The following is a 26,305-nucleotide window of genomic DNA, read 5'->3' as shown; positions in this document are numbered from 1 at the left end:
GGAGTTATCAAGAGCATTCTTTGAACCAACAAAGTTGGCAGATTCCTTTGACGAATAAGGGGTAGAGGTAAATCTTATTCCCCCGTTTGCAAGTTAAGTTCACAGGTCAATATTAAAGGAAAGCTGCAAGAGAAATACAAAAAAAATGAGTGGTTTACAGCCAGTTTTACTTTCTTTTTTCCCTGCCTTCCAACTGCCAGAGTTCTCATATAGATAACATTTCCAAGACAATTAATAGTAATAAATCCCCTCTCTCACAGATATACCCACACAACATGAATAAAAAGGTTAAATGACTCATTAAAGTCTCAGAAAACTAGTATCGGAGCTAACCCTTTGTTCTTTAGTCTTGCACTGAAGTCTATAGACCGCACTGCTTCTGACTACTGAAGTAGTTTTCTCCCTCAAGCCAGGGGTTACACTGGTTTTTGAACAAATTATCTGCCTCTGCTTTATGTGAGTGACACCACAGCAGCCATAGTCTCAGAAGGAATCTGGCTGGTACTATATTACATTATTAACTCTTACATTTTCTAAAATAATGAAGTCATACAGAACCTAGCAAAAAAAAAAAAAAAACCAAAACCCAGCCAAACAAAAAAAACCCATGCAAGACTTGAGGCCATTTCTTTCATGGACTTAGACAAGTAAGAGGCATAGCAGAGGAGGTTGCATGTTGGTAAGGATGTCTAAGGAGTTGAGTGAAAGAGTCCTAAAAATTCAAACACAGCTTCTATATATTACCTCACATAAGCCTGCACATATAAAGTTTCCAAAAATAGTATAGTGAAAACAGAAAAACTAAAAACACTCCTGGAAGTGAAAAAAATCTCCAAATCCATTCTGTAATAATGGTAACACGCTAAAACCCCCTCCGCTGTAAAATAGGTTGTCAACCTTATAGTAATGCTCAAAGATTGAAGAAAAAAAAAAAACCAAACCCAAACTTGATCAGAATTCTCATTCTACCTTTCCAGAAGTCTTTACTACAACATTGACTTTAGTGCTTTGCATTCGTTCTGTCAGCTTTAAAGCAGAACCCACTTAATTAGTGCCATTGGCTTTAGAAGAACAATTTTGTGGTTTGCCTTGCAATTCCCCACTGCTTTGATATTTTGTTGAACTGCTAGTAATATTAGTGGCTTTATTAGTAATTCTACTATCTTTAATACTTTAAAATAATTAAGTCCTTTTTTAAAAGCTTTCCTGAGATAAGGTTGTCATGGTTGTTGCATTTAACACCAGTCAGCCTTCTAGTAAGAAGCCTTCTTTCTATTTGTCGCTGCCTAAATTCTCACAATATTCTTTGATGAAAGATATCCTGTCAATACAACCCTCAAAAAAAACCCCCAACAAACCCAAACCAACCCCCAAAGAAACAAAAAAACACTTTCCAAGTCACTTATAGAACTTTTAGCAGAAAGGACAGAAGTAACATGATCTTTACAAGAGAAAAGTAGAATCACTAAAAGCAGTAGGAAAAAGAATCCTGTGTCTTCATGGGTGTTGGAAGTGTCACTGCCATGCGTGGCTGTATGCAAAGGATAAAGCACAAGATTAATATCCATCAGCTGACTCTTCTCACAGAGAAGTGCTTAATTGTGCAGCCCCTTCTGGTGGACGAAGATTCCCCGCAGCAGTAAACTTGCTTGTCAGAGATTACTTGAGAATTTATTGAAAGCTTCAAATTGACTGGAGGAAGTGTCATCAAATAAGACGCAGACACACTAAAAGATCTACATGTGAATGGAAAAAAAGATCCAGTGCAGATTCCTTAATCCTGCATAATGAAATGCCTTATTTACACTGTTGATATAAGACTTCAGTATAACATGTAACTTAAGCACCTATACAAACACTTCTTGGACTTGATATTGAAAAATAAGTATAGAAGATGAGTAAGTCTTCTATCACACTTTCAGAAGCAAAGCAGAAGACAGGATGGAAAACAGAAATTCCTTATTTGGACTCCCAACTCCAAAGCAAAGTTATAAACTGATGTACCCAAGCAAGTGATGAGCCATTACAGCCTGGTTACAGCTACACAGAACTCATGCCCAGGGTTTACCTTTTTCCTCCTTAGTCTCCTCTAGCCCTTCACAGGTCTCACTCCCCTTCTACCCAAGTCTCCCTCCAAGTTCTACCTCTACCCAGAATCCTACTTCTTTCGATCCACTGTCCCCAGCTTTGACTGAAATTCCTTTCCAATTGACTCCTCTCCTCCAAACTCCCTATAACAGCCAGCCCTATTCTTCTAAACTCAAGACTTTCTATACCTGACACTCAGCTCCTCCTGCTCCAGTTATCCAGACAGTTATTGCTATTTTTCTCATACCCACATCCTGATCAGGTCCCCAACACACTGTTCCTACCTTCTCAACTCAGGCCTTCTGTGGCTTCACCTGCAGTATCTCAATTTAATCTCTTGTAGAATTAAAAAATTAAATAAATAAATACTAAAAATTTAATTTAAAAAAAAGGCAATGCTTATCAGAAATCTATCTTCCTATCCCAACAGAATATTGTTAAAAACAGATCATGTTCTGATAGAAATTAATATACAGGAGTCCTATTTTTCAGAGGTCAGAGTTACTTAGCTACAAGATATGTAATGTTAGAATATCTGTCAGTAGAGAGCAAAAGCCAGTCTCCATCAATGATTTAGTTGCTTTTTTTTTTTTGCCCCCTTTTTTTTTTTATAGCATTTCTGAAACAAAGGCAGTATAACATACATATTTACTGCCAGCCTATACATCATTGATATTCATCTCTTCAGAGATGAATCACCCTTGGTGATTTTGTTCTTCACAGCCTAGTCCTGCAAGTTGATCCTCTAAAGAAAAAACAAAAGCTACAGGGTACAGGATGGCATGCATGGTGAGTACTCAGCAGAAGCCTGCTATAGCCTTTTATCTACTGGTATCAGTAGTAGAAAAACAGATATATGCCCAGTAAAGGAAAAATCGTTTTTCCCCTGTACACAGCTTAAGAAGATGAGATTTTTTTTTTTGAAGGTTGAATACAAACTAGGAGGTATAAGTAATGCAGGTTGCTAGGGAACTGGACAACTCCCAGACTGGTAGTAGGTTTTCTTAAAGCAATGGTTATAGAAGTATATACACGCAGTAAGTGTGGCTAATATACCATGATCTTGAATGCAGATATCTGTCAAGTAATTTCTGTCATGACCAGAGTGTTCTGGAAAATTCTTAAGAAATGCTAAGGCAGAAAATTCTGCAGAATGCAACTAATAAAATGAACAAGTGTTTAGTCTAAGAACAAACAAAGGGTAGATGAAGGCAGAGTAGTCTTGCAGCCAAAACATGCGGCTAAAAGAGAGCAGCAGAAATTAATACCTGAGGACAAACAGCAGTTTCCAAAAAGAAGCTGCTTGCACATGCATCTTAAATTATAATTTTAAATTATTTTCCTTCTTGTGCATGTATAGAGTTTCTGCAGCTGTTACAGACAGAACCCTGGCATTAGTGTCTTAGTAGCCCTTCAATATAGCCTAGAATGAAAAAAGTAGAAAAACAAAATAATCTCCATTTCTAAAGCAACATGCTCATGTAATTTTTTTTCCTCACCACCCACCCACTTATAAACTTTTCCAAGGCTGGTCTATCAAGTGAAAAGAGAGACTAAAGGAGTCTGGTCTGAAAGGATAGAAAAAGCAAAATCATCTTAACTGGACTGTTACGCTCATATTCAGTTTAAAATTGTCTCCTACACAGCACTAAGGCTACTGTACAATGAACAAGTCTAGCAGCTTCAAAATTTAAGTCCTTACAGAACTAATGCTTTTGGCAACAACAGCACAAAGTTCTGTGTTCTAAGCTTTGAAGATGGTACCATTGTAAAGAAAGCGAAGGAAGTTAGAAGTCTGTTCTTTTCCAGCAGCCTCCTCTGCAAAAGGACTTACTTTGATACATTTTGGCTGATTTTCCAGATGGAATTCTCTTGATAGACCTGGACATGAACCCCAAACAGCATCAAATGGACTATATCTGCAATGCCAACCAGGTCTACCTGCAACAACAACAAACATCAGAAAGCTCAACTTCTGTCAATTTCTGCAATCCACTACAGATATCTGCTGGTGGTGCTTCTACACATTTAAGTCTGAACCAGTCTTTGCATCAGAATCTTCAAGACCTGCTAAGCAAGAAAACTTCAAAAAGTAAAATTCTGGTCTTATTGTAGGTTCCTAAATAAATACAGTAGTCACAGGCACTCAACAGCACTGTTAGTCCCTTCACTTAATGCCAAAGATTTAATCAGGTGAAAAATTCTCTTTATTCAGTATTTATTGATCAGAGCTTTCCACAGCATTTGCAAAATATAACTTAATAAAATAGAGATTTTGTAAAGGAAACACAGAAACTAACACGTCTTGCTACATAGAGACTCACCTGATAAGGAAGAGAACTTTTCACCAGAAGCTGTTGTCCATGAGGGGTCTGAGATATGGGAAAGCTGTTGGGCAAACTTACTCGAGGCTGTAATCTCAAATCTAGACTGTGAGAGAAATCCACTATCTTCAGAGCTCTTGTCATCTCATCGTTAGCAAATGGATCACAGATCCTGAGCAGAGGAAGCAAATGAAGCATAAAACAATCCAACACACTTTTTTTTTTTTAAATGAAATTTAACAGCATAGTGAAGGTGAGTCTTAGCTATGTCAATGCTCCCCTCTGATGGTTAGCTTAAGAACTACTGCTGAAAGGACTACCCCTGGATGGGGAACCAGCTGGCAGCCTGAAGCTTAGAGATGATACTGGTATCTCCTGAGTAAGCAATGGGAAACACTAAAGGATTAAGGATGACGCTGTTTTGATATCTCTCACAGTTATCTGAAACACGGTGGAACAGCAGAATAGTGCAATGTTTAGCACTTCTCCCTCTCCTTCAAGATCTCAGAATACTTTATACAAGAAAGAATTAAGCTTCACAATACTTTAATAAACCTTTCCTAGTCTATACACTAGGGAGGACAAATAGAAAGGGCAGTGAGAAGTATCTGTATAGATGACAGTGTACTGCCAACCAACAATATAAACAGATCACATATCCAAGTCCATCAAGCCACTATTAGATCAGTGACTTCCAAAATAGGAAACAGGCACCCTAAGGATGTGCAAGACAATCCATTGGGGTGTGTGAAGAAAACATTAGAACTTCAGTAGTACATGTATGTAATTTATAAATAAATAAATTATATAAATAAGTTATAAAGAAATTATAAATAACATCTATTGGAGGTGCACGTGTTAGATGACTGTACGTTCAAAATAAAGTTAATAGCTATTTTTAACATATCAGTTAAGACTAAGAACAGCCTCAGTGAATTTCTTCTAATGGCATTATATCTAAATCATTAGACATTCCAAAGTTACTATCTTCCCACACTTAGTTCACAGATCACATTCCAAGGGATATGTGACTTTGTTAACATAATATGGGAAAGAGCTTAAAGAAGAAAACTCTGTGCACCAAGTTACAAGCTGGACTGTAGTGGAGGCTAAGCAATCTGTTGAAGAGAGTGTCTAGATATTCCAGTCCCACCTGCCCTTTGTCTTCTAACTTCCTGTTTTTCAGATACATAAAACCAGAAGGCAAGTTATTTACCAATATCCAGTTAGCTGTCCAGTACAGTACATTGGTAACGTACAAACTTGAGAACACAGGCAACAGCAAAAACATTTTGTTTAGTATAAGTTTTACAACAGCATTGTATACTATTTCTATAGAAATAAACAAAAGGTTTATTCCTAAACAAAGTGTTTTCACTATTTGCAGAATACACTATAGCCTAAAAAAACTGGACTGCAATACCAATACCCCACCCAAAGAAGAGAAATTACAAAAGCACAAGAGCTGTAGCTGTAACTGAGTATTTTATATCCTCCCATGTTCATACGAAGAGACAAACCTGTCTCCCAGAAAGAACACCTCTGGACTCAGATCTCCATGGACAATCTCTGCTTTGTGGAGCTTCTCTACCACACCCAGAAGATTATAAACAACCAGTAGGATAACTTCCTCCGTCATGGACTTACAGCCACGAATAACATCCTGAAAACAGGGAATAAACATGCATATATATGTCATTCTATGTTAGATTAAGTGAAGTATTTATAGCTCACCTTTTTTTCCCTACTCATCTGTACAGAGATAACAGTCCTACCCTAAATTCAATATAATCAGATTTTGCCCATGATCAGTGCAGCCAGAATTAAAAGAACCATGAGCTCCTAGGAGACCCTATTATTCAGAAGTGGACAAAAGATCAGGAGGAGGAAATTGGAACTGAAGACTGAAATCACTATTTAATTTGTATCCTATTTATATGCAACAATTCAAAATGCACTTACAAGACTTTATTTAAAATGTAAATCCTTCAGCAAGACACTAAATGCTATGACCTTGCTACAGCAGACTGGAAGACTGGAACTCATTGAAAGATGCCAAGTTAAACAAGAGTTTTAGATGCAAACCTTATTGTGGAATAACATGTGGCTCTTGGCTCAGGTCATTTATCACTCATGAATAAAGAAAATGTGAAAAATTGGTTCAAGTTTGTCTCTGAGAAGCACATGATCTATGAATGAGAAACCAGCTCTAACTAAGGCTATAATAGACAGTCCTAATTTGTATATAGATAAAAGAAAAACCAGAGGATCTAGATTACAGGATTAAACATGTGAAGCTGTCTTCAGGAATGAGCATAATGACAAACAAAACTCACTAATGGTACTCTATGCAAGAGTTCATGCCTTCTACAATTGTACTTTGTTTATCTGCACTGACCCCAAGCGTGAAGCGATTTATATCCCTGTGCAAAATAGCACAGCCATCTTGATACAAGTAACAGCTGCAATTCTCACTGAAGCTTTGGTCAAAGTCAGTATTCAAACGCTCCTGTAACTGAAGTGTGATATAAAAATCCCAAGGCACAGGCTGAGAATACACCTACAAGAAGGTACATAAGAAGAACGTTTAGTTTTGGAATAAAGCAAAAATTGCTCATCTTCATATTCTTCTCATCCTCTTTTTTTTCCTCCCCACTTTACCAAGGAAGACATTTTCCACAGTCAGAAACTTTTACTCTATATCAACAATTAGAAATAGGACTTGAAGTAGCAAACTTCCTGCACAGAATTCAGAAATTAAGACCAAACTTACTACATTTTATTTTATATTGGCTGAGGAGATTTTAACATTTCACACTTTTGTATAGTAACCATCGTATGCATTACCTTTATTGCAAATCCCTTTGCATCCAACTGGGGAAAGTTGGCTGGAATGGCAAAAACCATCTTGTATTCTTCATTGCTCCAATATTCCCATTTGATACAGTAAGTCTCATTTCCTGTTATGAAAGTTTACATTTATGAGCTGTCACAGCAAATATATGTACCCAGGCTGTGCAAGTTATTCCCCATCTACATGACATAAAACTAGTGAGGGTGAATATGAAGCATATTTCAAACCAATTAGCACATAAATAGATCCATTGCACTGTAGAGTGTCTGGCATACCTACCTAGCTCAATGTCTTTCTCAAACTCCATGACAGGCAGAACACCAGTCTCCAAATGAAAATCTGGAGCAGCAGTCAATGATTCTGGCATAGGATCTAAAAGTTTTTTACGCTGTTCAGCGCTCCACAAGAACTGCGTTACATCATCAGCTAGGAAGACAAGTAATAGAAACAGATGAGCTGAAACTAGGTGTTGAGTCTCTGTGACTTGATTATATCTGTCAAGAAAAAGTAACCTGGATATTGGAAGCTTTCTATCTGCATACTAATTTACTGCATCACCTTTCAGCAAGTCAATCTCTTTCCAATAGTTTCTTGTTCTGTGAAGTGAACATAAACGCTCACCTTTTAAACTACCTTACAGACTATCTCATCATGAATTCTCAATGATTCTATGGTAGCATCATGTAAAATGTATCTTTCAGAAGAGACAAAGCTATGAATTAGATTAGGTACATCTGCTCAGCCACAGCAGAATTCAAACTCATTTTGCAAATTAATACTCCTTTTTTATTTAAACCTACATCCAGAGTAAGCGATCAATTTGTGATTTTTAAATGAAGGGGTTTATTGACATTCACTCCTTTGAATACAACAGGAGTTTTATTTAAGAAAAGGAAAACAAAGTTGGACTCCAACTCTGCTGCTCATTGCAATATTAAGAATTTAATGGCTTTTACCTCCTGGAAGACACATAAGATAATTACATGTAGGTCTGGGTTTATTTTCCTGCATAATAGGACAAAGAAGAAAAAAAATCATTCAATAGAGGAATTCATCTGTACAAAACCAAGGTAGTTTGAAAAGTGTTGATCTCAAATGATCAGGCAGAGTAAAACACAGCAGAACTAGATAGCTTCTACTGACTTCCCTTCCGAAAGACTATGACTAGTAACAGGTGACACCATTTTAAGCTTTCACAGTACAGAGGTAAGAATCAGAGTATCATTACCTACTGTTATACTCATTTATTTGAAAAGCATTGCAGTAAGATATTGCTCAGGAAGTAATTCTGTGAAAGTAGATCCAGGAAATATGGTAGGTTGAAGACTAAATAGGTGTTCCAATATTTTACTATCACAAACCTATGTAATTTACCGGCATATTTTACAGGAATAAACTGACAGACATCTGAAGTAATTTTTCTGCTCTACGCAGCATTAAGGAGTCCTCAGTAGAATTACTACATCCAGGTTGAGAACTGCAGTTCAAGGGACATGTGCAGAAAGCAAGAAAAAAAAAAAAGCAACAGGAATGATCAAAAGCTTAAGAAAGTCTCATTAAAACAACTGAACGAATGCCTTCTTTTTCTGAAAAGAATCCATAGAGATTCTTCACCTTGCTCTAAAGATTAGTGCATATGATAAAAAACGAATGTAAGATCTATCCAAAATATTTCCGCTATTTCAGTGACGACACTCTTCTCCTAATTGTATTTGCATTCCAGGTCCCGAGCATGCTTCATCATAAAATAGTCTGCAGACACACAATAACATACTCTTCTCTAGAGTAGGTACACTGAGAATTTTCAGATACACAATTCTAATTAAAATATCATAAACCGAAATCAAAGGAGTTAAAGCAGGTTAAACACCTTGAAAATCGTCATTCAACACAAACCTAATTCTATGGGCCAGATTTTGAAGGCTTTTTGTGACCATTCCTGTTCTAACTGTAATATAAAGATTTATAACAGAAAGAAACAAAGATCTTTGGCTAGAAGGGGGGGGGGGGGGAATTAATTATTTAAGTACCAGTATTGTTTTCCTTCAATAGGAAAACAAAACATACTGTGAAGCAGCACAATAGTTTACAGCAAAGTTAAGAGTTCAAATTTAAAACCAAAATTATGCCACTTTCACTAGATTTCAAATTCATATTCACCTTTTTCAACACGGCACTTATACTGTGTGTTCTGCTGATGGGCTGATTACAGAGAAGAAAAAAAAAAGACAAAACAAAACAAAGCTGTCTTAGAAGTTCTCACTACCATCCAGTCGAAATTTTTCATTTCAGAATTTGGCCTCATTACTCGTACACACTCCCTGCTTTAATACCTTAAATAACTCCTCCGTCACCTTAATATTTACATCTTCTGAATGCTGACAAGCATGCTACACTGTATACCTCACTACCACTTCTGACAAGCGAGACACAAGTTTAGTCACAAGTCAAAGTAATGGGAAATACACAAAAAACAGAGTAGAATATAGGAAGTACAGAAAATGCAGCATAGTTTAGAGACAACTGCAAGTTATTTGTGTGAGTGAAACTCAGTTTAGTACTAACCAGTAATGCTTTCACTGATACCTCCAGAATCAGTAACCGTTTCAGCAGGCAAGCTCTGAGCAAGTTCCAGTTTCTCAGGGATATGCCGGTATTTAATAGTAGATATTTGTGTAACAGAGGAAAGAGAAGATCCTGAGGAGACAGAAGAACCTGACAAGCGAGTATCTTCCAGGCTTGCTTCCATGATTGGGCTGTAAATAAAGGCATCAACTATTCAGACTTTCAGAGGATACAGTGTCTAGATAACGCCAGCCTAGTGACTATGAAAGGATACTGTGCACTCCCAGACTTTATGTTAAAGAAGTCCTTTCCCATCCTTAGTGGAAAACCAATAGTTATGTCAGAGCTTCATTTTAGCTTCAAATGATTGTTTCTACTCAAAATCTTAGTCTACAGATGAATTTTATCTTCTCTTCCATTAAATATGACTGCTACAACAGAAGACATACTCAATGTTTATTACTCCCTTTGTTACCAAAATTCAGACCTACAGTGCTTTTAAAGCAACAGAGCGTTGGGCAGGAAATAACTCTTGCTATTCCTTCCTAATTATAATCAGCATGGTTTCCCAGGGAACTTACCAAGTAAACAAACACCTTCAGCATGGTATACATGTTTACATACTAACAGCCAACAAATCAAACTCAGTTCTAAATTAAGAAACCCCCATACAACAGATGCTTTCTTCTTTACAATGATAAGAAACAGGAGGTTGTTTGCCAGTTTTTTTCTTCTCTCCAGCTTCTCTCCTCTGTAGAAGAAATCTAAGCCATAACTACCAGATGCATTTCATATACTAAAATAACTACAGAAGCATATGAATATAAAAGGAACTGATGATTCTACTTTTAATCTCTGGTTACAAAGACAGAATGTGTTTATTAATTTCTTTGCAAGTTATTTGGTAGAAAAAGCATGGAGTTAAGTCCTGCAGCAGTAATGCTGAAAAGCCAAGTGCTCTTGCTATTACCTCTTAAATCTGCACAAGGCAAAATGGACCCTGTGCTAGAGAAATGGCTGTCTTCAATATATTCTGACCTGTTCAGAAAAATGTTTCTTCAGCAACAGAATAGTAAAACCACAACCAACAAAAGACACACAGGAAAAGGAGCTTAAGATGCTTTGCTGTTAATTACCTCAGTTTATTTACACAACGAGCTTCATTGTACACTCCCTCACAAACCAGCGTTTCCTGATTCAGAGATGCACTCTTAGATTCTGGACAGTCTTCCTTCAGGACACTCTGTGAAAAAGCAGGAGCTGGGACTCTCTGAGCTAACACCCCATGAAAGGGCGTTGAGGCCAGATGGGCAGCCCTGACAAAGTCACATGTGTCTTCTGGGTTGGCACAAATGGTTTGATTCTTGTAGGAGCCTGTCACAATTGCATCTTCAGACAAAGGTTCAATTCCATTCAGCTCATCCTGAAAAAAGTAGGAAAAGACAGTGAAAAGCCTGCAGATTTTATGTCAAATTTTCTTTTATTTAAAAGCTGTACATTTCTCTCTCCCTTTTCTTCCACACCACCACCTTCCACCATGAATCTGACACTCAGTCTTCATGTACTCTACTTATATTGCTCATTCAAATTGACTAGTTGAACCCTAACTGTAATATAGTTGCATATTTTTTTTCCAACTAGAAAGGGTAGCTTTGTTACCCTCTAGAGTGCTGCAGAGCTGCCATGGACTGTTGAAGGCTACTCAGCATCTACAACCCCAGAAGTGCATTTCAGTTCAGTTATAAGCACATTAAAGTGTTTACCAAAACGTTGGGCATTGAAGACACACAGAACATGTGAAGCAGAACTATGCAGTTATTCAGACTGACTCTAGAACCAAAGTCAGCATGATGCTTACCATGCTTAACCCTGCTAAGTATTTCATATTGTAGTTGTATGTAAAATCCTCTCACTCAACCAGTCTAAAGAGTTACTGCATGCTGCAATAGACAAGTCCTTTGGTGAGACAGCAACTACTGCCTCTACTGGAAGCTTTATGAATATCTGCAAAACTGCCACATAAAGACACATAGCTTAGGAAACAAGATACCAAGGTTTAAAGGAGTCAAGCATATGGTACTTCGGGTGAGGAACACAGGAGCTGAGATGCTTGTTTGGATGCATGGCAAGAAAGCAGATAGAACAGGAGGCAGCGTTTAAGAGTGCAACTCTTAATCGCACAAACTTTTCAAAGTTTCAGCGTGAGTAATCCTGGCCACTAATCAGTTGCTTAAAATTTGGAAGACTCCTTACCATCATCTCCATATTGGCCACCTTAAAGCCTAATAAAAACATGAAATTTCCAGTGTAATCTTAACATCACCCAATTCAAGTATTGCCACGCCAGAAAGAACTTTAGAATCCTAGCTTATTGCACATCATGTCAGCCCAGCCAATCTCACTCTGTTCAACAGTAGGACATTCTATGTTAGTTGACAGGAAATCTGCAATGGGGTAAACTGTTTCCTTACACAGGCTTCTGGGGGTACATTTTCCTTTGCAGTTAGAGAATCTGAAGGTTTACGAACAGCAAGAGGGCGCCGGGCACTTTTCTGTATATGATCTGCAGGACAACTAAGACAAAATTACATGACATTAAATATTTATTAGAGTAGCTTCTGACTTTCAACAGAGATTCCTCTCAAGAGTTCAAGTCTATTGACAATTTCAAACTACCACTTTCTACTACAGAACTACCAGTAAACTGCAACACATACAGCTCTCCAGAATGAAGAAGGTTTATATAGCAGCTTAAATAGTTCTAGATTGAGAATGAACAAGAGGAGAGTATTTCCTCATCATGGGCTTCTCAAGTAGAGTAATGAAATAAAACAAAAAATATAAATACACACAAAACAAAAAAAACACCCCACATCCATACAAGAAAGAGTACTGTATTTCAGTTGCTACAGAAAGTGGTTTGATACTTCAGTTTTCCCTCCCTCTGACATCTAGGTCTTGAATAATTCTACCTTATATTCTCATTTGCCAAAGTAGAGGATTCATCAAATATGGAGAAAAATGTAGCAGGATTGGGTGGAGGAAGGAGACCTACATCTGTAAAGAAAAAACAAGAGGCTCTATTGTATCAATAGTTTTTCCACAACACTCTATCCAATGCTACTTAAACATTTAACACACAGTCTTAAAAATACCAATCCTAGCAGGAAGTTACAGAACTGACATTTAATGAAACCTATTAAAAAAGGCTTGGTTTTTTCACATTAATGAACCACACTTTTACCACCATATTATGTTAGCTAGCTTGCTCTTTTCAGAATATGCTTCAGAATTTGTACCTTTGTTTCCAAGGTTGGCCTCATCTCTCTGTTCCTCCTGTTCATCCTCAGAGTCTAAAAACACATTTCCCCTTTGTGTATCTGGGCATACATCAAGAGACTGGATAAGCTCTGTCAACAGTAACAGCAGTCAATTTGGGTCAAAAGTAAATTTCTTCAGCACGCACCCTTCCCAACAACAAGACTGAATATATAATTTCTGATTGTATTCCTCTGCCAAATCCTCTGAGGAAAAAGAAGGACTTAAGATAGTATCAATCTTAGTGTTAAACTCTCTTACAGATTTTAGTAAGACTGCATATATGAAAGTGTGAAGAAAGCCCTTCAGCTATTAAAAGAAAAAAAGCTCTTCTGCTTTAAAGTCCTTTCAAATAGTGTCAGCTCTCAGATGCTCAGTCTTTTGCTGAAGATGGTTAAAGGAACTACTAGCACATTCTCATTTTCGTTCTTCTAATCCACCTAGACTTTTGGTTTTAGTTTATTGCAGTCTTGCTATTCATATAAGAGAATGCTTCCCCTTAACACGGCCTTCTCCTTAATGGTAAAAAATTGAAATACTTACCCTCAGAACAAGATGGTTTATGTAGTTCAGTATCTTCAGAGACCTGGAATTCACTGTAAAAAAGATACAAACTTCTTTCTTATATTTTACACACCTTCACAAAACATAAACAATTTTTGTAAAAAAGGCAAGCCAAGCTGACATATGCTACTTGTAAGAAGTTAAGATCCCTCAGACAAATAATTGAAAATATATAAAGACAGATTACAGATCCTGGTTACAGGCTGATGATGCCTAGGGGTGTATTTCATTCTGCCTGCAGAAAGAGGCTATCTGTTAGTGATCCATGTTACTCATAACTTATTATCCCCACAAATTTTCTCATTGCTGGCAAAGAAAACCCTGTATTACCTTTGCAGCTGAGGCTGTTTCTCCCCAACTTCTGTTGCACAGGAAAAAGTAAGTCCTTGCAGTCCCAAAGGTGGTGAAGCTTCTGTTATCTCTGTTGGCTGTAGAAACAAAACCATATTTTGGTTCTACAGTGATGGAAATCACAAGCCATGCAACAACGTTCCAAGAACATTATGATAATCCTGTGTAGGTCATTAAAGATGGATTAATAGTTGTCTCTAGCTATTTTTATTTGTACTTAATTTACTTGCATGAAAAAAGTTCATTCTTACTGTAGTTGAAATACATAGTTTTACTCTTTGCAACCGTATATAACTTTCATAGGAGATTTTAGTTATACTGCAACCATTAAAGACACATGTAAGCAGTTACATAGCTTACATCAAATCTACAACACTTTGTATTTCATTATTTAAAATATTTACTGCTAAGGCATTGTTTTGGAAATGGGGGGACAGGGAGAGAGAGAGAAAGAAAGAAAGAAAGAGAGAGAGAGAGAGAACATACTTTATTAGCCCAACTGATGACATTGGGAAAAGGAAAAGCTTTAAAATAATTAACTTTTACTTGTTATTTGCAACCTATAAGAAAATTGGGGTTTAAACACTACCTAGCAATGACAGACCAAAGTATACTTGCTTGAAAGATACTCTGTTCAAGACTGGTCTGCACGGAAAAGGAAAAAAAAAGATCTAATACATAAAAAAAGCATACTACTGTCTATAAAACTTGGAGATTAATCAGTCAGATATGGTTTTGTGTACTGTCTTGGCTAGGAAAGAGTTCATTTTCTTCGTAGTAGCTGGTATGGTGCTATGTTTTGGATTTTTGACCAAAACAATGTTGAAAACACACTGGTATTTTAGCTACTGCTGAACAGTGCTTACACAGCATCAAGGTCTTCTGTACTTCATGCTGCACCACCACCGAGTAGGCTGGGGGCACAGAACAAGTTGGGAGGGGACACAGCTCAAACAGCAAACCCAAAGTGACCAAAAGGATATTCCATACCATATTACATCATGCTCCACAATAAAATCTGGAGGAAGGAGGGACATTCAGAATTATGGCATTTGTCTTCCCAAGTAACCATTATGCATGACGAAGCCCTGCTTTCCTGGAAATGGCTAAACGTCTGGCTGCCAATGGGAAGTAGTGGACAAATTTCTTATTTTGCTTTGCTTGCATGCACAGCTTTTGGTTTACCTGTTGAACTGTCCTTATCTCAACCTATGAGTTTTCTCACTTTTACCTTTCTGATTCCCTCCCCCATCCCACTGAGGGGGAGCGAGCAAGCAGGTGTGTGGTGCTTAGTTTCCTACTGGGGTTAGCCCACACCACTTCGCAACCCTTCACTTCTTTCCCTAGTTCCAGCTTCTTCTCCTGTCTTATATAGAGAATTTGTAGTGCAAAAGAAAAGGAAACTGCCCATAAATAAAGTTAAGAAAGAGCAATTAGCCCTTAAGCATTTGGCATGCCTTTACTTAAAAAAAATTTAGAAGTTTATACCTTAGCATAAGGTATATCTTGTCCGATTGTTAAATAACTTAACAATACTTGTAAAGTAACGCTACAAAACTTGAAGTCTTTGATTTACATACCTATAGTGAAAGGATATGGCTTGGGGACAAGTGGGGAAGAAAAGAAATATTCCTCTGAGCATTCATTTACTGGTGATGTATGCGTACAATAGACTGAAGCATCCTTTCAAAATAGTTTAAAAAGAGTTAGCCGAAGAGAAACATATTAGATATTGTTCCTCCTTTGGTACTTTTACTGAAAATAGTAGCTATTTGTAGAAGACCAGTTAAATTAGGACAATACCTGTTCACGCAGCTGTTGCTGCTTGTCATCTTCTTTCATCTTTAATTTCTTCTCCAGCTCCTCAATTTTCCTTTGTATTTCTTCCTTTTTCTGTGCTATGGCCTGCATCTCCTCTAAGGAAGAAAAGCTTATAAGGCACAATGCATATTTCACATGCAATCTGTGGCTAAAGCCTAAATTATTTTTAAAGGGCTAAAACTCTGGTCTTTTCCATTTCACAGCTTACATATAAAGCTGTCAGATATGTTACTTTCCCTATACCTCAGAGCAGTTAAATAACTATTCCAGTAGAAAAAGAAAAGCAGCTGCAATAAAAGACATCTGTATGCTGATAAGAAGTATGTATAATTTTATGATTCCATCTCAGAAAGTCTTATGTCATGCCATTTCAAAGCATACCTTCAGTTTTCTTTTTTGCTTTCTTTCTGTAGATTTCAGCTCGGATCTCTTCCAAAGAAAATTCTTCAACTCCAGCATAAACTTTATCTTTACAGTACATCACCACCTCTTTCTTTTCTTGAGTGTGCTGCTGATAATTTTGCACTCGCTGTAGTGGGTCCTCCTCTTTCTCAGGTTTGCGAGCACTTAAAACACAGTTTATGCTGGGTTCAATTTTGCAGGGAGTCCTGAAAAAACACGCAGTTATTACTTTAATTATACATATATCACTGTAACACAGAAAAGCAAGCATAGGAGAGAAAATAGCTAATTTCAGAATCTAGTTGTAGAATAGTATAAAAATATTCTGTTCTGTTCATATAAAAAAAACAAACAAGAAAAATGGGATGACAGCACATAAGAGGCAAGCATACCAAGTCAGAATTGTGTAATCAAAAAAAACCAACCCCAACCTCAAAACAAAGTGTTAATAAAGGCCCAGTCAAAATTCTTATGATACTCTGAATTGTGCATTCTGGAGCAGGATTTATGTTTACTTTAGCTCCATTGATCTGTGTGACCACACAGGTGACAAGTCCCTAATTGTCCTACAAAACAGAGTTTATCTGGGGGAGTGGGGGAAAGAATCTGTAGGACTCAAAAATGGAAGATCTTGGACTAGATTAAGCCTGGAATTTTAGGTTAAGAAAAAAAGAGAAGACTTAAGATGCAATAAGAGGGGAATTTGCTCAAGGAGAATGTTTTGCATGCTGAGTGACAGAAATTAAGTCCCCCATTACAAAAACAAACAAACAAACCCCACAAAACCCCCCATCACTGTACAGTGAAAGGAGTCAGTAGCAATCAATTTCTTAGCTTGAAAGTGCTTTCTGAAAGTGTGTCCTGGTTTTAGCTGGGACAGAGTTAATTTTCTTTCTAGTAGCTGGTATAGTGTTAAGTTTTGGATTCGCTATGAGAATAATGTGGATAACACACTGATGTTTTCAGTTGTTGCTAAGTAGCGTTTATACTAAGTCAAGGATTTTTCCCCTTCTCATGCCCAGCCAGCAAGAAGGCTGGAGAGGAACAAGAAGTTGGGAGGGGACAAAGCCAGGAGAAGCTGACCCAAAGTGGCCAAAGGAATATTCCATACCATGTGATGTCATGCCCAGTATATAACTGGGGGGAATTGGCCTGGGGGGCAGATCACTGCTCAGGAACTAACTGGGCATTGGTCAGCAAGTGATGAACAATTGCATTGTGCATCACTTGTTTTGTATATTCCAATTGTTTTGTTATTATTACTGTCATTTTATTATTATTATCATCATTATTATTTTCTTCCTTTTCGTTCTATTAAACTGTTCTTATCTCAACCCATGAGTTTTACTTTTTTTCCCCAATTCTCTCCCCCATCCCACTGAGGGGGGAGGGCGGGAAGTCAGTGAGCAGCTGTGTGGTACTTAGTTGCTGGCTGGGGTTAAACCACGACAAAGTGCAGCATGCTAATTTCAGGAGAGAAGAACCAGAATTTGTAGAGTTTTACAGATACCAGTAATCCAGATGACTCCAGCAATTATCTGTACCTCAATAAAAGATGACCTGAACAACTGACCTTGAAAAGATGTGTTAACTGTGGTCTGGGTAAATAGTTCAAAAGAAAACGGTGCACAGTTCTAAGATACCTGTTTTCTTTTGCATGTGAATGGACTCACAACTCTGAGACCACCTGGGAGATTATGAGGCAAACAGGTGCTCCTAATGGTTGGGGGGTTTTTTTGCAGCTTTTATTTGTGAAAGTGGGGGCTTATTCCCAGGATCACTACATGGTCCTTCTACCCAAATCTCCAGATGGCAATCAATGGCATGATTTGCATCATGTTTACACATTTTCAACAGAACACTTTGAGTTGATTCGGTTGATGACCATGGCATCATGAGGAAATGGACTCAAAGGCAGGGAAAAAAAAAAATGTGCTTTTAAACCTTCAACTACATAGTATAAAACTACATACAAACTCTCTGCTCAAGTTGCTTACAGCTAATTTCACATGATGTTCAGTTCCCACCCACTCCTTCCTTTCCTGGTATGAAAACATGCTAAGCTAAAGAGCTAGTAAGTGTAGTAAGTGTTCATCTAAGAGACACCAGCATGTCAAGAGATCCAATTCCATGGCATCACTGACTTTCAGGAGCAAGAAGTATTCTTATAGCTTAGACAGAATCTTAATTTTTTACATATTCTTAAACTAAATTATGATACATCCTTGGTCAGAGTTACTCTGCAGTCTTCTGCAATATACAAAAGCCACAGGAAAAATCCATACTGTTAGCCACCTTTCAACATTCTTTGATTATATGCAATTCAAAGCCAAGGAAGCTGTCTGTAATATCAAACATTCTTTTCCACTTCTCTCTTAGGAAGAGCCTATGTATTCTATGGACATCATTAGCCACAGAACAAGAAAGTTAAGCAGCTTTGCAAAATAATGCGTTTTCCTCTGCTCTAGCAAAACAGAGCAACCCCATCTCCTGGGATTTATCAGCATTTCAGTGAGCACTGTACAAACAGGAAGGTAATTTCAGGCAAAACAGCATACTGCTCCATAACCCAACCAACACTGTTGCCATGGAAACTTTGAATAGCTTATTTCAGAATAAAACTCCAGATAAAATGAGCATAGAGTTCCCAAGATAGAGGAAAACAGCAATAAGCCTGTTTCAATTTGGGGCTGCTTTCATAGCAAACAGCATCCTAAGAGAGGTAACTGTGGTTTTGTGTGAACACACTGAGTTAAGCTATTAAACTAATTAGCACATATAAATATGATATAGACTGCCACATAATGAGCAGTGATAGTCAAATACTTCCCATGTCCTTATGCATCCTCCACTGAAGCCTCTGCCATCAAGCTAAAGCACTAAGGGCATCCAGGTTGACATATTTTTAAATTCTTATAGATCTAGAGCCTTGGCTACTTGGCAAAATGAGTCTGAATTTTACAAAGCAGCTTTGATAATTTCAAATACAATCTCCATTTCAAACTGAAGACTCACATGACTTGTTGCTGAGCTGACTCTTCCACATACGGGGTGAAACTGGGCAGTGGGCAGGGCACTTCTATACCAGAATTTGCACTGCTGCGAGGACGCTGAGGAAGGAAAATTCAACGTTAACAGCTTAAAGATTCATTTTTAGACTTTACATTCCTCTATACTCTGAATCTCCCTTTTCCCAGTGTTTGGCTCATTTATAGTTCTTGTTATTTAAAAAAGTTAAACGTGATAGACTTTTCCAACATTAATTTACAAGATTAATTCCATTCTGATATATAAACAGTTACAGACCATCAGCTGAGCACTAGCACCTAAAAAAGCAAGACACACTCCTCCTGCGTGACCTCATCAGTACCTAGTTTCTGTTATTCTGAAGGAATGCTGGTCAAGCTGGGTATTTGGTTGCTCCTCTTGTTTGTTTTCCAGAAATGCTGCAGTCGTCATTGTTCAGCCGAGACTGTCCTAATTTTATGACAGTATTCCTTCTGCTGTCCATCAAGAACCTCCAGACTTCTCAATTTTCCTCTCAGAGGCCATTCCAACACCACAAAAATCCCTTAAGTGCTTCTGGGGCCCATTATTTAACAGAAGATAGATGGAATTTAGTCTGACAACATGCTACTCTCATCTGCCTACTTGAAATTCCCCTAGACTCTTAAACAGAAAAAGTTACATGGTGGGGATACTTCACAAACTGACTTCTCTTTTCTACCATTTTTCAAACTGTTTACTTGGTCATCTTTGCACTAGCCATAAAAGAGAAGCCCCTTTCCTCTGTGCAGCTTTTAATATCTCAAAGTGTTCACAAAAGGTTATTCTTTCACTGTAATACAAGCCAGAATGAGCACCACACTTCAGTGAAGGGGAATTAAACACCCTCAACTCTTTTGTTAGTTGCAGCTTTTATTTTCTTTTTAAATTAAATGTAACAAATTTCATGAAAGTGGGAACAGATAACTCTAAGGAAAAATATTAAAAGAATACAGAAGCATTTGGGGACCAGAATGACTGTGTTAAGCGAAATTTTACATTAATAATTCTTCCTCCTTATTTTTCTCAGCTAAATTAAACCTGTGATTTACTGAACTTTTCCATTCACTTAATCAAATTGCTTTGTAACTGACAGTAATTCTTCCTGGAGTTTCTACCAATTTCAGCCCATTTGTTTCCTCCCGTCATACTAGTTTTTGTTTCTAAGCTTCACTTATAACAATTTCTGTATTGAGAAGTCTAAAATATTTTTATCATCTGATTACCTTCTATTCTTCCTCTCTAATCTACAAAGAACAGGGGAACACTGGGGGTTACCTAAGGACCTATGAAACAAACTTGATTTCATAGGATTAATTTCCTTCAGATAATGCCTTGGATCATTTCTCTAGAACAGATTAAACACCTGTAGCGCAGCTGCTTCTTTTCATGTCTCCAGCATTAGTTTAAACCATTGGAACCTACTTTCTGTCACCCTTTTTTCATCTACTGGCAAGCTTCCCTATATTGTCAGGATAAATATTCCATTGATCCTGTAGTTCTTCAGCTCTTTTGATCTCCACTCTTCTGTTTTCCTTACAAGCACTTCAAAACAGACTTGCAGAATGCTGTACATACCTTATTTTCATAAGAAGATAGGCAACAAGTTCTTCCTTTAGGTTGTATTGTATGATATCAATTTAACTCTTGCTCCTCTTTCTTACAGAATTAACTAATGCCTGGTTTCTCTCACTTTCTTTGGCTAGGGTTTTCCCTCTTCTCTTCCTTTTTTGCCCTCCAAACAGTTTGGCAGGCCATCATTACCAATTTTCTGGTTAGCAAGAATTATAACTTCTTGATTTAAGAACTCTAGAGAGTTTTTTAAACTTATTCTAGCAAGATCAGCTTGCTAAACTTGAATAGGTTATGCATAGCCAGAGACTCTTCAGGAAGAAGCTAGGAAGATCTATAGTTACAAATAGACACAAACCCCAGGCAAGGGAGAAAGAACATGACCTTTGTCTCAGGGATCAGAAGAAGTCATCAGCTTAAACACATCCTCCTCTTTTTTGCCAGTCCATTTTGAGACTCCTTACCCTGCCAGAGTTCCAAGGTCCTGCGCTTAGTTCATTCTCCTTGGCCCGTGGAGCTGGAGGTGCTGTCCACGGCTGTGGTGTAAGTACAGGAATCTCAGGTCCAGAAGCTGAATTTTCATCAAACACGGCAAAACCTGGAGTATTTGAAAACTGCTGAGAAGTTACAGTCTGGAAGCTTCTGGTTTGGTTCGTGGCTATAAGCAAAAAGATTTATGCAAATTAACCTTTAACTATCACACTCAAGTGAAAATTCCAAAGGTGTAACTCTTCCAATAATAATATGTGGTTTCAGCAGCTGAATGTACCTTTAAGTGCATCTCCTACACGACTAATTGGGGCTCTCACTTTTTTCTTCCCCCTGCCTTTTAGATCTGCCAGTGAGCTTCTCTGAGGTTCTGCAGTTCCCAGAAGACCCGTATCTTTTTCATCAGCAGTTTCCTCAAGCCCCAGTAGCGTCTGCCGAGAAACACGGGCCTGAAATTGCCTTAGAAAAACGTTGGAGAAGTCAGCATAAACTTCACTGTAGCAGGTATCCACTGAAGCACATAAGACTAAGTTCTTACCTTTAGTTGGAAGCTTACCTGTGATGGGACAGGAGTTTGTCCAAAGGCTCAGCCTTGCGCTGAAGACCTTCCTGGAATATCAGATCTGCTTTCTTAAAACTTCCTCTAGCCTCAAGTACTTCTGCCCATGTGATGTAGAATAGTGCCAGTGTTGTGCCAATTTCTTGGCTATGTAGGTAACTGTACAGATCCAAGGGCTCATTACAACAATCTCCCTGAAACAACCAAAGTATTTCAGTAATCACATTGGACTACAAAGAATTCCAAGTCAATGTCTGCCTTTTGATGCCTCCCGCAAGACCCCATTGATTTCAATACAAGTCTTGCAGGAGCAGCTGTAAGGCCAGGACATAAAATTGTATCATGTCATGGCGCACAGGGTAAAGGAAAGGAATTCAATAGGGGAAGAATAATAACGATAAAAGCCTCTAACTGCATATACATATTTTTCAATGTTGTTACCAATCCCTTAATTCTAGCCTACGTATTTAAAGTCAGTCATTTCTTAGATTTTTTTTTTTTTTTAATCTAAGATAATTCAATGATTGAACTATGCCATATTGGAAATCCTGAGAATAGTTATTTTAGCTTTAGATAAAGTACAACGCATTTCTTATCACTTTTAGAACTGGTAAATCAGCTCAGGGAGCTAAAACTGGAGAAAAGCTACTTTACGAAGACAAGAACAACAAAAACTATAGCAATCGAGAGACAGGGCAAGACCAAAACACACTCAGCTTGGTATTGCTTAAACACAGGATGTGGATACAAGGCAGTTAGAAGTTAAAATAACTGGTAGGGCAGATATAACACCTAAAATGTATCTTTAAATCACTTACTTTCCTCCTTAAATAAATAATCAAGCTCTACTCATCATTCAAACTAGCTTTTCTGAAACAAAACTTAGGGAGTTTGTAGCTGTCCAAACTGAATAATACTTAAAAAGGTCTAAGATCCTATTGAAAATGAGAAGTGGAATTCAAGAGTAGGTAACATGTCTGCAGAGAGATACTTCTAATATTGCACTAGTTGTACAACATATTCTTTGACTCTGTTGTTACAAAAGTCAGCTTAACTGTGTGCAAATGACATGACAAGCACCAAGAAAAAGCAGCACCAAGAAAAAGCAGCACCAAGAAAAAGCAGCACCAAGAAAAAGCAGCACCAAGAAAAAGCAGCACCAAGAAAAAGCAGCACCAAGAAAAAGCAGCACCAAGAAAAAGCAGCACCAAGAAAAAGCAGCACCAAGAAAAAGCAGCACCAAGAAAAAGCAGCACCAAGAAAAAGCAGCACCAAGAAAAAGCAGCACCAAGAAAAAGCAGCACCAAGAAAAAGCAGCACCAAGAAAAAGCAGCACCAAGAAAAAGCAGCACCAAGAAAAAGCAGCACCAAGAAAAAGCAGCACCAAGAAAAAGCAGCACCAAGAAAAAGCAGCACCAAGAAAAAGCAGCACCAAGAAAAAGCAGCACCAAGAAAAAGCAGCACCAAGAAAAAGCAGCACCAAGAAAAAGCAGCACCAAGAAAAAGCAGCACCAAGAAAAAGCAGCACCAAGAAAAAGCAGCACCAAGAAAAAGCAGCACCAAGAAAAAGCAGCACCAAGAAAAAGCAGCACCAAGAAAAAGCAGCACCAAGAAAAAGCAGCACCAAGAAAAAGCAGCACCAAGAAAAAGCAGCACCAAGAAAAAGCAGCACCAAGAAAAAGCAGCACCAAGAAAAAGCAGCACCAAGACGTATTCACAAAACACTCACAAACTTGAGCCAGAGACTAAGATAGCGGGGATCTTTGTAGTATCGCTGCTGTTCATTGAGTGCTTTCACTGCCCTTTCCAATATTGCGGCGAGATTACTCTCCTTTCCACCTTGAGGGAACATTTGCTCTGTCCACTTGATGTACCTAGAAATGGAATATATTCATAGGAAGTCAGTTCTGAGTAAGATACAAGGCTTCTGTTTCTGTACAATGTAAGATTTAGAAAAAAAATTAGGCATGGTATTGAAAAACAACATATTAGTCAAAAAAACTGTTACAGAATTTACCTTTTAATGAGTTTCTTATTAAATTAGAATATATTTTTTCCGAAGCTTTAACAAGGATATCTGACCTTTCTATTCTTTCTTCTGAAATAAAAGGAAACATACCGGTCCCAGACATCCAGTGGATCATCTCCAGAGTAAAATCGGATTTCTGATTCAAACTCCCTAAAAAAAATTATTCATCCAATAAATGCATGTGTATAACTGTGTATAATCTATTCCCCAATGTTTGCTGTTTAAATGCTCCATTGCAAACCTAAAAATAGTAGTCGATACTGTACAGCACCCATAGCAAGTAGTCCTAAATACCTGGAGTGTGACAGTAGCATAGAAGGCAGTTACTGAACTTCTGTCCTTTTATGCTTTTTTTAATACCTATGAGATTAGTACAGTTAAATAAGACAGAAAAAAATGATGAGGAGGCAGAAGGATAAAGGGAAAGAAGATGTCAAAACATTGCTCACTGTCTTTTGAGCTGAACAGCAGTGTGGGTGGAGCTCTCCTGCTGAGCCAGGGCTTCCTGTAAGGTGGACATAACACGCCCCTGCCGGAGGGGCTGCACATTCTCTTTGCTCAGCTCCCACTCATCGTTGCAGTCCTGTGACATGACAGCCTCTCCTTTAGATTCTGCGTTAATAACAAAAACAATAAGGAATTGATTTATTAGGTAGGATACTGACCTGAAACATGACAGACCTGGCTTTCTTTAGCCGCTCCACCACACAGTTTCTGTGTGGCCACAAGCACGCCGTTTAGGTCCCCAACTTTTAGAGAGAACTGAGCATTTAATTCCCCTCCATGGGAATTATATGAAACAAGAGCTTAGCACTTCTTCACAATAAAGAATCTCAGGAAGATGTTAGCAGGAGAGGCTACTAAGGTTAAGCTCTTTCCCTCCCCATCTGCGTGCTCCCTTCCTTCCCGCGAGATAATCACCTTCTCTGAGGCTGGCGACCGGCGACCTCCGGCAGCGCCGTAAACTGAGTCAGGCCCCTCTGGCTTTTCGCCTACGAGCCGTTGTAGCGGGCTTGTGGTAAAGGCGAGTCCCGACCCCTGCCTCCCTGCTGGGAGGGGACGAGCAAAGCGGCGGAGACTCTCCCCCACCGCGTAGCAAGCGAGCAGGCTCCCCGCTAGCACTGAGCGAGAGGAGAAGCTGTTTGCTACGCAGTTCCAGAATGGCGGTTCGTCCCCGGGACGCCCCCGCCCCTCTTCCCTCACGCCGGGGTGCGGAGCCCCGCGCTCTCCTGGCAGCGGCCGGAGGGAAGAAGAAAGCGTCCCTCAGCCCGCGCCGCCCGCCAAAACCACAGCCACGCGCACCAAGCGCAGGGGTCCCAGGTACGCGGCGAGCGCGCGAGCCCCACACCCTAACGGCAGCCCTGCCTCAGCCCCCTTCCAAATTCAAACTCCAACCGCCGCCAGCCTCCTCCCCATTGGCCACCCCCTTCACCACGCCCTGCCTGATTGGTTCCGCCCCGAGCCCGCCCTGCCGCACCGGTGCATCATGGGAATTATAGTTTCCCTCAGGCGGCTCGCGCCGCGCGCTGCTGGCAGGGAGAAATACAAAATTAATTTTAGAATTAATGACCTTATAATTAATCTCATATAAAAGGCATCTGTCACCACAAGGAACGTTCCTTCGTCCTCATTTTCCTGCTCGCATGTGTTCCCACCGTTTCTCTTCCTCAGCTCTGGTGCTCGTCTGACCTGACGGTGGCTCTGCTAACGACAGAAATCTGCTGATTTCACCAGGTTATTTCTCTGCCAGAAAATAATTCTGTTATTTTCTCTGAGGGGAGCGCTCCTTTCGGCATGCAACTAGCCATTCGCTCAGCTTTGTTAACCCAGAAAAAACTCACTTCTCAGGTATCCCTGTCAAATACAATGTAGCGTTCGTGACCCCCAAACTGGCTCCAAGTAACCTCTTTGATCCGAACAAAAGAGTGTGCAGAGGTACTAGCTCAGCCCCCCGAGGCAGCATTGCTGTGTTAATGTGATGCTCAGCCTGGTTAATTGCTTTGTCTCCTACAGCATTGCAAGAGGGAACTAATTAGCCCAAAAGGCGGCAGAAATATTGCTACACTGCTTCCAGTGCCAGAGCAAGATCGTGCAGTGAGAGACCGAATTCTCCTGGTCTGCCCTTATTTACATGGTATAGGCATGTCCTCAGAGTTAGCAACCTAATAAGATGGCTGAAATGCTTTACAGCTCCCCCCGCTAGTTTCACGTTGTTCTTCAGCACTGGCTTGTGTTCCTGCAGGCTAACTGAAATGAGTTAGGACTAGTTGTTTACCTCTCTTTAAGTCAAAGTTAAGATCTAAATAAAATCCAGTATCTTCAGG

General features: G+C 38.8%; 1 protein-coding gene across 5 annotated transcripts in view; it reads right to left on the bottom strand.

Annotated features, from left to right (window-relative positions):
• Positions 1 to 26,098, bottom strand: part of BUB1B (BUB1 mitotic checkpoint serine/threonine kinase B) — a 29,993-nt gene extending 3,895 nt beyond the window's left edge. The window contains exons 1-23 of one of the 5 annotated variants that reach the window (XM_052812080.1): positions 25,552 to 26,098; positions 24,431 to 24,593; positions 24,072 to 24,131; positions 23,682 to 23,826; positions 21,950 to 22,146; positions 21,674 to 21,852; positions 21,369 to 21,562; positions 19,303 to 19,397; positions 16,267 to 16,493; positions 15,868 to 15,980; positions 14,044 to 14,141; positions 13,693 to 13,745; positions 13,131 to 13,241; positions 12,804 to 12,888; positions 12,303 to 12,405; positions 10,968 to 11,254; positions 9,832 to 10,022; positions 7,546 to 7,692; positions 7,260 to 7,372; positions 6,811 to 6,972; positions 5,933 to 6,075; positions 4,413 to 4,584; positions 3,923 to 4,029 (exon numbers count right to left, since the gene is read on the bottom strand). In XM_052812080.1, coding sequence (XP_052668040.1) covers positions 3,923 to 4,029; positions 4,413 to 4,584; positions 5,933 to 6,075; positions 6,811 to 6,972; positions 7,260 to 7,372; positions 7,546 to 7,692; positions 9,832 to 10,022; positions 10,968 to 11,254; positions 12,303 to 12,405; positions 12,804 to 12,888; positions 13,131 to 13,241; positions 13,693 to 13,745; positions 14,044 to 14,141; positions 15,868 to 15,980; positions 16,267 to 16,493; positions 19,303 to 19,397; positions 21,369 to 21,562; positions 21,674 to 21,852; positions 21,950 to 22,146; positions 23,682 to 23,826; positions 24,072 to 24,131; positions 24,431 to 24,573 — 3,125 coding nt within the window. In that variant the 5' untranslated portion in view covers positions 24,574 to 24,593; positions 25,552 to 26,098. Of the gene's footprint in view, positions 1 to 3,922; positions 4,030 to 4,412; positions 4,585 to 5,932; positions 6,076 to 6,810; positions 6,973 to 7,259; positions 7,373 to 7,545; positions 7,693 to 9,831; positions 10,023 to 10,967; positions 11,255 to 12,302; positions 12,406 to 12,803; positions 12,889 to 13,130; positions 13,242 to 13,692; positions 13,746 to 14,043; positions 14,142 to 15,867; positions 15,981 to 16,266; positions 16,494 to 19,302; positions 19,398 to 21,368; positions 21,563 to 21,673; positions 21,853 to 21,949; positions 22,147 to 23,681; positions 23,827 to 24,071; positions 24,132 to 24,430; positions 24,594 to 24,902; positions 25,516 to 25,551 lie in introns of those variants that run through there. The other 4 variants (XM_052812082.1, XM_052812081.1, XM_052812085.1 and 1 more) reach the window with 4 other exon arrangements.
• Between the last annotated feature and the right edge of the window lie 207 nt (positions 26,099 to 26,305).

The sequence above is a fragment of the Harpia harpyja genome, chromosome 16 (genome assembly GCF_026419915.1).
Source record: "Harpia harpyja isolate bHarHar1 chromosome 16, bHarHar1 primary haplotype, whole genome shotgun sequence".
Classification (NCBI taxonomy): Eukaryota; Metazoa; Chordata; class Aves; order Accipitriformes; family Accipitridae; genus Harpia; species Harpia harpyja.
This window is presented reverse-complemented; position numbering and strand designations above follow the sequence as displayed.